The sequence below is a fragment of the Barbus barbus genome (genome assembly GCF_936440315.1).
Source record: "Barbus barbus genome assembly, chromosome: 30".
NCBI classification, from domain to species: domain Eukaryota; kingdom Metazoa; phylum Chordata; class Actinopteri; order Cypriniformes; family Cyprinidae; genus Barbus; species Barbus barbus.
Genome location: NC_136758.1, coordinates 29,602,701 through 29,616,312, shown reverse-complemented (window position 1 = coordinate 29,616,312; position 13,612 = coordinate 29,602,701). Strand labels below are relative to the sequence as shown.

At 43.3% G+C, this 13,612-nt stretch overlaps 1 protein-coding gene across 1 annotated transcript in view; it reads right to left on the bottom strand.

The window, feature by feature from the left end:
• Positions 1-423: 423 nt before the first annotated feature.
• Positions 424-13,612, bottom strand: part of fancm (FA complementation group M) — a gene marked incomplete at both ends in the record, with an annotated part of 16,490 nt that continues 3,301 nt past the window's right edge. Inside the window, 4 exons of the mRNA XM_079386140.1 lie at positions 424-508; positions 8,980-9,271; positions 10,200-10,515; positions 11,205-11,306. Coding sequence (XP_079242266.1) covers positions 424-508; positions 8,980-9,271; positions 10,200-10,515; positions 11,205-11,306 — 795 coding nt within the window. The remainder of the gene's footprint in view (positions 509-8,979; positions 9,272-10,199; positions 10,516-11,204; positions 11,307-13,612) is intronic.

Below are 13,612 nucleotides of genomic sequence, written 5' to 3'. Positions count from 1 at the left end.
GTAGTGTATGCCAGCATAAAGACAGAATCAAAACTCTACAGGACAAGAACAAACACAACAAACTAATTTACAACCATTATCAGCTGATTACTGACAGATATATGATGGAGAGGAAGATCAGAGCCGTGATGAAGAGCGGCCTCTAGTGGCTCAAAACCACACACAAACCTGATGATCTCAAACACACTGAAGGAGAAAACAGACGAGCGAAGTAGTTCCTGCTCACACAGAGTCTCTATTACCTTTAAACTTAAATACTTCTGAATTACCGTAACGGCAACATTCATAATCTGATGTGCTGAACTTTCCTAAATGGAAAACATTTACGTCACATAAAGGGACGATATAATCCTGATTATTCATAAAAATAAATCCATATTTCATATTGCATTAAAGTGCTGAGTATAAGTTAGAGCTGGTTAGTCATGAGCGCAGAATCGCAGCTGTAGCGCAGACAGCGGCTCTGGAGCGGCTCATGAGCGCAGACGCCTGCAGCTCCTCCACAGAACTGAAACACAACAGACACTCAACACCTGAACACTGGATATAAGGGGCAAGTTTTTAAAATTGAGATTCATGCATCATCTGAATCTGAATAAATAATCTTTCCATTGATGTATGGTTTGTTATGATAGGACAATATTTGTCTGAGATACAACTATTTGAAAATCTGCAATCTGAGGGAGCAAAAAAATCTAAATATTGAGAAAATCTCCTTTAAAGTTCCACATGGAAAGAATCTATATGAGGATATATGCGCATATATGAAACCTATATGCAGTATGCACATATATGATAACATATATGCTGCATATATGCGTATATATGCCACATATAGGCAAAATTGAGGTGCATATATGTGCATATAAAGGCCATATAGGTCTCCTGTATTGCTTCTTTATATCCATATATAAGCCCTATATGTACATACAAGATATGTCTCCTATATAGCTCATGGCAGGATCTGGTCATTTTGTAGCTCATATCTCACTTTGGCAACTGTCATACATGATGCCTAGCTCATATTTTCTATTATCAAGGCAATAACTAAGAACTAACTAAAAAAAAAAAAATGCAAAAAACGTATGTGCGAACACGTGAAATTGGTATCACGTGTAATTGGCATGTTATGGAATTTAACTATGGCAAATAAGTGAGAGGAGATGGAAAGCTATGATGTCTACACGTTTTCCTGAAAAATCTACAAGGTCAATTCTTTCTTGTATGAAGAAAGTGGAAAAGAAGGAAATGTATAACAAAATGGTTTGTCGTTTTTTTATTTTGTCAATCAAGCCTTTTTTCCAATTTCAAGTCACTTCCAGATTCACATTACAGCTCATACACATCCACACATTCACCGTTACATCCACCAAATGCAATGCAAAATGCAATGTTTTCTGTATTGTCTTAATGCAGTTTCTAGATGAATATGGCTGAAAGGTGTGTTTTAAGCAAACCAAAAAACGCGGGAGTGGCTAAATTTTTCCTATCCATGAATTTTCTCTGCTTTGGATGCACATGATTGACCGTGTGACTGTTAACAATGCAGTCCCCATGACGGACATGTGCATATGAAAGAACGATGCTGCTAAAAAATAAGGGGGGGGGGGGTGATGTTTCCAATCAGAATTTCTTTCAGATTTAGCAGAATCCAATCAGAATCTTCCAATTGACGCGTTTACATGACACATTTTTTATTATGATCAGCCCTTTATCCAAACTATGTGTCCAATCGCAGCTGTACTGTAAGCACTTCAGGTTCCTGATGAAGCACTATATTATTATTATTATTATACTGTCTTATTATTTTTGTCTTCTCTAGATGCTACATTGAAGAAGTGGCCAGCAGCCACCCGAGGGCAGATAGGCACGTCTATCAATTCGAAGCTCACGGAGCTGAGAAGATCATCAAGATAATTATTTTTTTTCTGTTCAGTTTTTTGTCTTATTTTTGTTCTGCAAGCCGTTCTCGCCGCGGGAGTTCTGCTCGTTCATTCTCGTGAGTGTCTACATTCCACCGCAAGCGCACGTGAGCACAGCTTTACAGAAACTCACTGATCTGATCACAGAGAGTGAGCAACAACACCCGGACTCTGTTTTAATCATTCTCGGGGACTTTAATAAAGCAAATCTCTCCCGTGAACTGCCAAAATACAGACAGCACATCACATGTCCCACCAGAGACAGTAATATATTGGATCACTGTTACACAACAATAAAGGACGCATATCACTCTGTTCCACGAGCAGCTTTAGGACTCTCTGATCACTGTTTGGTTCATCTTATTCCATCCTACAGGCAGAAACTTAAGTCTGCGAAGCCTGTATTAAGAGCTGTTAAAAGATGGACTAACAAAACAGAGCGGGATTTACAAGCCTGTTTCTCTCTCACTGATTGGACTGTTTTTGAAGCTGCGGCAAATGACCTGGACGAGCTCACAGAGACTGTAACATCTTATATCAGTTTCTGTGAGGATATGTGCATTCCTACCAGGACTCATCTATTCTACAACAATGACAAACCATGGTTCACTGCCAAACTCAGACAGCTCCGTCAGGCCAAAGAAGATGCTCACAGAAAGGGGGATAAAGTATTGTACAAACAGGCCAAAAACACACTGGAAAAGGAGATCAGAGTGGCAAAGAGGAATTATTCTGACAAGCTCAGGAACAAATTCTCTTCCAGTGATCCGGCTTCAGTGTGGCTAGGATTGAAGGACATCACCAGCTACAAAACACCCCCCCCCCCCCAGCACTCTGGAGAATCAACACCTGGCAGACGACTTAAACGAGTTCTTTTGTCGTTTTGAACGATCACCCCACACCCGCCCAGAACACCCCTCCACACAACCATTCGCACCTCCAGCAACCCCTCTCTCCCCCACACCTACAATTCAAATCAGCGAAGACGATGTGTGCCAGGTCTTCAGGAAGAACAAAAGAAGGAAAGCACCTGGTCCAGACGGTGTGTCACCAGCCTGCCTAAAAATCTGTGCTGAGCAGCTGGCCTCCATCTTCACACAGATCTTCAACAGATCACTGGAGCTGTGTGAAGTCCCCTCATGCTTCAAACGCTCCACCATCATCCCCGTCCCAAAGAAACACAAAATTACTGGCCTTAATGACTACAGACCTGTGGCCCTAACGTCTGTAGCCATGAAATCATTCGAAAGACTGGTTTTGGCTCATCTGAAGGACATCACTGGACCCTTACTGGACCCCCTGCAGTTTGCCTACAGAGCAAACAGGTCTGTGGATGATGCAGTCAACATGGGACTGCACTTCATCCTGCAGCATCTGGACAGACCAGGGACTTATGTGAGGATCCTGTTTGTGGATTTCAGCTCTGCTTTTAACACCATTATCCCGGAAACCCTTCAAAATAAACTAACTCAGCTCTCCGTCCCCACCTCCGTCTGCCAGTGGATCAACAGCTTCCTGACAGACAGACAGCAGCTAGTAAAGCTTGGCAAATTCACATCCAGCACTCGAACCATCAGCACTGGAGCTCCTCAGGGCTGCGTACTCTCCCCACTGCTCTTCTCCCTCTACACCAACGACTGCACATCTAAAGACCCCTCTGTCAAGCTCCTGAAGTTCGCAGACGACACCACACTGATCGGCCTCATCCAGGACGGTGACGAGTCTGCTTACAGACAGGAGGTTAAGGAGCTGGCTGTCTGGTGCAGTCTTAACAACCTGGAGCTTAACACACTCAAAACTGTGGAGATGACCGTGGACTTCAGGAGAAACCCCCCTGCTCTCCCCCCACTCACCATCATGAACAGCACTGTGACTGCAGTGGAGTCATTCAGATTCCTGGGCACCACCATCTCTCAGGACCTGAAGTGGGATATTCACATAGACTCTATTGTCAGGAAGGCCCAGCAGAGGCTGTACTTTCTTCGCCAGCTGAGGAAGTTCAACCTGCCACAGGACTTACTGAAACAGTTCTACTCTGCCATCATTGAATCCATCCTCTGCACTTCAATAACTGTCTGGTTCAGCTCAGCTACCAAATCTGACCTCAGAAGACTACGGAGGGTAGTCCGGACTGCTGAGCGAATCATTGGTACAACCCTCCCCACTCTCCAAGAACTGTACTCATCCAGAGTGAGCAAAAGGGCTGGTAAAATCACTCTGGACCCCTCACATCCAGCACACTCCCTCTTTGAACTGTTACCGTCTGGTCGACGCTACAGAGCTCTGAGCACCAGAACGACCAGACACAGGAACAGTTTCTTCCCTCAGGCAATCCATCTCATGAACACTCAATAAATAAACGTAGAACACACAACTAATACATTATCCATTCACCACACTCACTTATTTTATTTTCTCATTTCTAATTTGCACATACTTGACCTGTACATACATAGTCGCCTATATTATATATTATATATTGTGTATTTTTTACTTTTTTTTTGCTGCTTTGTACATTGGTCATTGGCTATTTCCTGTTATTTTGTTTCATTACCTGTGTCCTGTCCTGTTACTGTCCTTCTGTTGCACTGTGGAGCTTCTGTCACTACAACAAATTCCTTGTATGTGTAAACATACTTGGCCAATAAAGCTCATTCTTCTGATTTCTGTGATCTGCAGCTGTATTTTCAGCATCATTACTCCAGTCTTCAGTGTCACATGATCTTCAGAAATCATTATAATATACTGATTTACTGCTCAACAAACATTTCTGATTATTATTATCAATGTTGAACACAGTTGTGCTGCTCAATATTTTCAGATACGCTGTGAATGATATACAGTCAGCACCTGCAGATGAGGCCACGCTGCTTCCAGAGTGGGCTCATCCTCCTCCGGGTCGAACTCTGCTCCCGTCGGGTTCGATGAAGGCGGCAGAGCCCTGAACATGTTCACCGCAAACTGCAACACAAACACAAACACACACAGCTGTCATGTTCCTCGTACACTGAACGAACAGCTCCGTCAACATGTTTATGTCACACCAATGAGAGCGACACTTCATCATCACACTAATGAGATCTCTGTGACACAAAGCATGGTTTCCAAACCTCATCAGGGTCACCAGAGACCATCACTGAGCCTTCACTGGATCACAAGGAAACACAGAGATGTCTTTGCAAGCTGAGAAACGGTATACACTGCAAAAAATTATTTTCTTCCTTAGTATTTTTGTCTTGTTTTCTTGTAGTATAAATATCTACAAATTCTGGAATTAAGATGTGTTTGCTTGACAAGTAAAATGACTCGAGATATTTTGTCTTGTTTTCTGAAAAAAATCTAATTTTTTATTGTTTGCTTCAAACAAGTAATATCCTAATGATTTTTGTCATAAAAGAGAAATGTATAATTTTGATCCATACAATGTATTGTTGTCTATTGCTACAGATATACCTGTGTTACTGATGACTGCTTTTGTGCTGCAGGGTCACACACACACACACACACACATATTTTATCGCAAACTTCCGGTTCACGCAAACTTCGCAAACTTCCGGTTCACGCGGACTTTAAACTGATTTTAAACGGTTTTAATGCACACCTGTATATATATATATATACAGTAAAAAGTAAAAACGGTCATACACCTGTATATATATATATATATATATATATATATATATATACACCTGTATATATATATATATATATATATATATATATATATATATACAGGTGTGCATTAAAACCGTTTAAAATCAGTTTAAAGTCCGCGTGAACCGGAAGTTTGCGACCGTTTTTACTTCTGTATTGTGACGTACTTCCGAGAGAAGCAGATTATTGAAAGAGGAAAATAGAGGGCATGGCTTGTTTTTTCTTCTGCGAATTGATTGGATGTAGTAGAGTAGACATTTAATTTAGAAATGAACACTGACAGTTGGAGGGGCGTGGTCAAGGATGTCATGCTCATGCCCAAACTTTCAAACTGATGTCATCAGAGAAGGCCCATCATTTTAGAGGCGAGGAGCATTTTCAGATTTGGATTAAAGATTATGAAGGCAAACTAATTTTTTTTGTGGATTGACTTGCATGGATGAATTGTTCACCACAAAAATAGCAATGTGCGCTTACAAAATAAATATAGTAAATTTTGATTTCACGCTGACTTTAATAATTCTATATTAAAGCTGCAGTCCGTAACTTTTGCCTTTTTGTCGCCCTGTTTGAAAACCTGGAATTATCTTGCTTGCGTGGGGTTGTGAGTCGGCACGGCTTCAGCGCGGATGAATCTAATGTTTCGAGGTGAATGTGTGGCTGTGATATGTGGATATTTATTGTACTTCGCAATCACAGATTCTAGCGTATGTCTTGGAATATATGACCCAAATAAGAATTTTCACCATATATTGTCATCCGAACAAGTAACAAGTCTGCCACATTTGTTCTGACCATAGACTGTAAAAAAAGATGGACGACACGTCTCCACTTCCTTCCAGTATAGAAAAGTGAGGCCAAAACATCTCAGTATGGCCGCTGCCATCTTGAGTAAATGACGTCAGCCCGAGTCTGCGCAGTAGAGCTTCGTTTGGAGCCCGAGTCTGCGCAGTAGAGCTTCGTTTGGAGCCCGAGTCTGCGCAGTAGAGCTTCGTTTGGAGCCCGAGCCTGCGCAGTAGAGCTTCGTTTGGAGCCCGAGTCTGCGCAGTAGAGCTTCGTTTGGAGCCCGAGCCTGCGCAGTAGAGCTTCGTTTGGAGCCCGAGCCTGCGCAGTAGAGCTTCGTTTGGAGCCCGAGCCTGCGCAGTAGAGCTTCGTTTGGAGCCCGAGTCTGCGCAGTAGAGCTTCGTTTGGAGCCCGAGTCTGCGCAGTAGAGCTTCGTTTGGAGCCCGAGCCTGCGCAGTAGAGCTTCGTTTGGAGCCCGAGTCTGCGCAGTAGAGCTTCGTTTGGAGCCCGAGCCAGCGCAGTAGAGATTCGTTTGGAGCCCGAGTCTGCTCAGTAGAGATTCGTTTGGAGCCCGAGCCTGCGCAGTAGAGCTTCGTTTGGAGCCCGAGCCTGCGCAGTAGAGCTTCGTTTGGAGCCCGAGCCTGCGCAGTAGAGCTTCGTTTGGAGCCCGAGCCTGCGCAGTAGAGCTTCGTTTGGAGCCCGAGTCTGCGCAGTAGAGCTTCGTTTGGAGCCCGAGTCTGCGCAGTAGAGCTTCGTTTGGAGCCCGAGTCTGCGCAGTAGAGCTTCGTTTGGAGCCCGAGTCTGCGCAGTAGAGCTTCGTTTGGAGCAAGAGTCTGCGCAGTAGAGCTTCGTTTGGAGCAAGAGTCTGCGCAGTAGAGCTTCGTTTGGAGCCCGAGTCTGCGCAGTAGAGCTTCGTTTGGAGCCCGAGTCTGCGCAGTAGAGCTTCGTTTGGAGCAAGAGTCTGCGCAGTAGAGATTCGTTTGGAGCCCGAGTCTGCGCAGTAGAGCTTCGTTTGGAGCAAGAGTCTGCGCAGTAGAGCTTCGTTTGGAGCCCGAGTCTGCGCAGTAGAGCTTCGTTTTGGAGCAAGAGTCTGCGCAGTACAGCTTCGTTTGGAGCCCGAGTCTGCGCAGTAGAGCTTCGTTTGGAGCAAGAGTCTGCGCAGTAGAGATTCGTTTGGAGCCCGAGTCTGCGCAGTAGAGCTTCGTTTGGAGCAAGAGTCTGCGCAGTAGAGATTCGTTTGGAGCAAGAGTCTGCGCAGTAGAGATTCGTTTGGAGCAAGAGTCTGCGCAGTAGAGCTTCGTTTGGAGCCCGAGTCTGCGCAGTAGAGCTTCGTTTGGAACAAGAGTCTGCGCAGTAGAGATTCGTTTGGAGCCCGAGTCTGCGCAGTAGAGCTTCGTTTGGAGCAAGAGTCTGCGCAGTAGAGATTCGTTTGGAGCAAGAGTCTGTGCAGTAGAGATTCGTTTGGAGCAAGAGTCTGCGCAGTAGAGATTCGTTTGGAGCAAGAGTCTGCGCAGTAGAGATTCGTTTGGAGCAAGAGTCTGTGCAGTAGAGATTCGTTTGGAGCAAGAGTCTGCGCAGTAGAGATTCGTTTGGAGCAAGAGTCTGCGCAGTAGAGATTCGTTTGGAGCAAGAGTCTGCGCAGTAGAGACTCGTTTGGAGCAAGAGTCTGCACAGTAGAGATTCGTTTGGAGCCCGAGTCTGCGCAGTAGAGCTTCGTTTGGAGCCCGAGTCTGTGCAGTAGAGATTCGTTTGGAGCAAGAGTCTGCGCAGTAGAGATTCGTTTGGAGCAAGAGTCTGCGCAGTAGAGATTCGTTTGGAGCAAGAGTCTGCGCAGTAGAGACTCGTTTGGAGCAAGAGTCTGCACAGTAGAGATTCGTTTGGAGCCCGAGTCTGCGCAGTAGAGATTCGTTTGGAGCCCGAGTCTGCGCAGTAGAGATTTGAGGTGGAGCCACAGAATCAAACTCCCGCAGACCCAATCAACCATAACGACATGCCCCGTTTTTATAGCATCAAATTACTAGCTAAAATCAAAGTTAGCACAAAAACTAACAATTGAACATTTATCAGGGTGATAACAACTACCTTAAATGACAAAAACCATATTTTGGAAAATTGTATTGGAAGTGTAATTAATTGTTTGTTATGACTCAAGTCTCATTCGTTTACATGGAGAGGGCGGGGTTTATGACCTGTACTGCAGCCAGCCACCAGGGGGCGATCAAAGAACCCGCAGCTTCACTTTTCAGTACGAGTGAGATATACCCGGTTCTGACCAACTGAGGAAAAAAGCATTACCATAAATCACGCTACCAACGGTGATTAAATCTAACAATCTGTTAATTAGCTCATATCATATCTAACCGTGCAAATTATTATTAATTTTATACTTTATTCTCAAATTATTAATGTTAACAACATCAGCATTGCCTGACAATGAGTATAATGTGTATTAGCGTGTAGATTTCAATTTCTGAACAGTCTAATCTCTTAATTGTCATGCCATTTGAATTTCATTTAACCCAAAAAAGTTATGGACTGCAACTTTAATAAGGTAAAATCACTGATTCTGACATAAAACTCACAGCTTCACTGTTTGAGCGTCAGGTGTGGATGAGCGCACCTGTTGATCATGTGACTGACGGAGCTGAAGTGATGGCACATGTTCAGTGCGCTGACGTAGCTCACGTGAGGCAGCGTCAGGTAGAACTGGAGAGCCTGCTGCCGGTGACCTTTGACCTCTAGGGGCACGCCGATGGCCTGGCCTTTCCTCCGCTCCACCTGTGCGAGCTCGGCCAGTAGAGCGGCGGTGTCATCTGGACCGTTGCTGACCAGCAGCCTCACACCGGCCTTCACCAGCGCCGCCAGCGTCCCGTCGTAACAGCGGCTTCGCTGAAACACTCGCACCGTCTCGCCTGAGAACCACAGACAGATACCGACGTCACCTGACCACATTCAAACCACACTGAAACACTCAGACAGTCCAAAGAAAGAAAGATGAAACTGTCTGTTTTAAGCCAAAAGCTGTGTTTATAAGAAACAAATCCATCAAGACGTATTTAACTAAAACATGAGTCCATAATCCATAATAACTCTTCCTCCAGTGAAAAAGTGCATCAAAATCCAGACACATATATGTTTAGAGCTGTTTTGTCTTGTAAACGCTGCTTGATCTGTGCAGATTTCTCTCCTGATTCAGACCAGAACACTTTTTCTCTGGAGGAAGCGTTATTATGGACTCTATGGCATTTTAGTTAAAAACATCTTAATGCTGGATGTGTTTCAGCTTTTGTCTTCTCCAGATGTTAACTGATGGACTGGAGTGGTGTGGATTATTGTGATGTTTTTATCAGCTGTTTGGACTCTCATTCTGACGGCACCCATTCACTGCAGAGGAGAGATTGTGTGTGAGATGTTTTCTCTTATTTCATTAGTCATTTAAAGTCACAATGCAAAGGATCTTTTTTTCTATATTGTGACGTACATCAGAATGTAACAGATTAACAAAAGAGGAGAAAATGTGAAGCGGGATATGGTTTGTGCATCAGTTGAGATGTGTGTGTGTGGCATTCGTGAATCTGAATGTGTGTTTGCATTGGATTGTAAGAAAGGGCCGGAGTTTAAGAGCAATAAATGATTGGAGAAAAACTGCACACATCGCCAGAGAGAAACCTGACATTGCATTGTTATGACATTTTGATTAAAAACAAAAAACTAAACATGCATGGATAAAACTTTTCACAATAAGCTCTCACGATTTCAAAAACATGCATTTATAAAATAGATATTGAAGTTATTTCATGCTTTAAGTGCTTCTGATGGTGTAAGGATGTTGGTTCTCACCGGGTTTGGCTCGGTCTCTCTCGATGATCAGACAAACGCGCTCGAACGTCGCCTGCAGCCGCTGCATTCGGTCCTGCAGCCGTTTGCGGTTCTGGACGCCGGCGAGCTCGGACTCGCTCTGCCGCTCCACCGCCATGCGTTTGCTCACGATGAAGTCTGAGCTGATCAGAGAGCAGACATGAACCTGCAGGCCGTGTCGCAGACGCAGACGGGACACGACCTCTGACCCCCCGCTGATGCAGCGGCTGTCTACTAGCACTCTCAGAGAAGCGTCTGCGGCCGGCGGGATCTGCGTCTGCGCAGTCACTGCAGTCCCCTGCAGACGGGAACACAGCACCCATCAGACACCAGCAGCGCTTGAACTGTGTGCGAATCAGCTGGGGTTTAAAAGACAATTAATATTCCTGATTTAACTGCACTGACACTATCAGACGAGCTCAAAACTGGATCTGAATTATGACTCTATTGTCTTCTGTAGAGTCGCGAAAATAAATTTTGCAACATCAACACTGTTATTGTCTTGTTTATTTATGTGAAGCTGCTTTGAAATGATCTGTATTGTATAAAGCGCTTTTAGAAATAAATGTGAGTTGATTTTACATCAATTCTGTTACCCAGCGATACGATATAGCAGCTGATACCTCAGAAAATGCTGTGATATGATTATGATTTGATTAGATTAGATCCAGGGTGCATCCAGATCCATTTACTCTCCCTCAAGTTGTTTCAAACCTGTACGAGTTTCTTCCGTTGAACATAAAAGAAGATATTTTGAAGAATGTTGGGAACATTCAGAGACAGATCCCCAGTGAAGACCCTGTCTCCTAGACCATCAGGAACCAGATGAGTCCTCTGCACAATCTGACTTTGCTGCAGCCTAGAATTAAACTGCTGGTCTCATCTGGTCAGAGGAGAACGGAAAACTATTTCCCTGTTTAATACTGTAATGCTGCTTTGACACAGTCTGTATCGCTATACAAATAAAGGTGACTTGACTTGACGTACATGAGGCTTCCTGACGTGATGCGACTCCACGGCTCTAGGCTGACGAAGGGAGACGTCCTGAAAATCATCATCTGACAGCAGATCTCCATCACTGTCCTCAGACTGAAGAACAGACAGAGAGTAAATGAATCGATGGCTAAAGCACAGCGAACACATGCAGTGTGAGCAGCCGTACCGTGTTTAACGCAGCCGCACGTTTCCGACGAGCTTGAACAGGAGAATCAACATCACTGCTGATCTTTGACTGCTGCAGGAACACACACACACACACACACACACAGAGAAACACACACACACACACACAAACACACACACACACACAAACACAAACACACAAACACAAACACAAACACACAAACACACACACACAAACAAACACAAACACACAGACACTCTTAAACACTCAAAAACTTGAAGCATTCAGTGCGTGTGTTTGCCATCACTTCTAGATCGAAAAAACTTGCTGTTTCCATCTATAGTTGCATATTTAATTTGGAATATTGCATAAAACATTAGCGAATAAAATTGTTTCCATCTCATGTGTTCAAGAGAACAAAACTGTCACTTCCTGGGAAACTGGTGCAAAGTAGGGCTTAATAGAAAAATAATATTTCTTAGTTCTGCATGTTCTAATGAGTAATATAGTTTCAAATCAAGAAACAGATTCGTTGCTGGATAATATTAATAATATAACATGTTTTGTCTCTTAGAAATACACATTTGATAGTAGCTTGAGTTAGGATCCAGGGGGCGCATTACAGAAAGTTTCTTATCTTAGGTCTTAACTTAAGATATGATGTTAAATTAGGATTTTTTGCAAATTCGTATTACAGAAGCAAATCTTAACTTGATTTGGGATTCTTATCCTCTCTTATCTGTAGTTAGGAAACCTTAAATGGCATAATCAAGCTGGACAATCCACTCTCGGGTCTGTTATCAAGCCAACACTGCCCGAGCTGCTGATGAGGAAAACTAAATAATAGAAGCTACTTCACTTTGAAAATCACCTTTTGCAAAAAACCGTAAGGCATTAGTGACTTGCACTACAGCCAGTAATGCTCCGTGACTCTTTTGTTGGTCTCTATAATGCTGGTTGCAGTTCCTGTGCTCACTGTAATATGTTGTGCGGCAGTCTGTAATTACTTATAAGTGTTTTATCATCAAAATATAACATCTTCAGGGTCCTCCAAGAGACTTTGATATCACAGTCTGTCAGTGATCTTCTGAGCTGTGTGATGTCTGTTCGACAGCATCTACTTATGATACAATCCCTAACAATCCACATATAAAAGTCTCGTAGGAGAACGTCATAATGAGGTCATCATGTGACGCGTCATGTGAGACAGGAATCAGGCCGAGGAGAATAGACGTTTTGTTCTGACTCAAACTATGCGCATAGTAAAATGATCGAAGCCATTAATCATCTTTAAAAAGCCACATGGCCTGTTTTTTTTAAGACAGTATTTATTTGAAAAACAAGCCTCTTGCTGAGACTAATATAGTCAAGCAGCTCCAGTGAATAATCTGATTACTGCAGAAACACGGCAGATCGATATCTGATGCCCATCTCCAGCCGCTGTTGTGACACGCTGAAGAATGGCCTGTCCAGTGTCTCGTGGACATGTAGGTCACTCAGCATGACCCACTTACCGCTGGCAGCGCTTATGTAAGCGTTCTGAGAAGCGTTGCATAACAGAGCATCTACAGAGCGCATGTATAGAGAGACGCTCAGATTCACTGCGAGCGGAAAGAGTGACGTCAAACACACGAGTCACGCTCATCACAGGCTTCCATCTAAGACTTTAAGAAAAGACCAACTAATGACAATTTCAATACAGTTTCGATTTCGGCCTCCAACGATTATGAAAAAACCAAACGATTATTGCGCCCCATCCCGCCCATTAGTTACTCTAATACTCTGCTGACGTGGGATTGAGAATTGTGAAATTTCGCTAGATGTCAAAGAAACCTTATTGATATATATCACTATCTTTAAATAAATCACATAACATTTTGGTCATATGGTCCACTCATAATCGTGATTACAATATTGACCAAAATAATGGTGATTATGATTTTTGCCATAAGCACTACAGCGCCGTCAGACTTTTTAAAGACCTTTAGAGACCAAGTAAAGAAAATGAAAGGAATAAACTGAAGGAAACACAATGAGTTGAATTACAAAATACAATACTGAAAATACAACCGATCTCCATTACATTTTAATTCATTTTACAACAACAACAATAATATCTCTGCTCCAAGCACTAGAATATGGAAATAACATTAATCATGGCACTCCAATAAAATGCTATTCTTCCTCAGTATTTCAGTCTCGCTGTGCAGCACAAATATCTTAAATCAAGAGATGCAAAATGACTGAAGATAATAAGTCTTGTTTTCTGAAA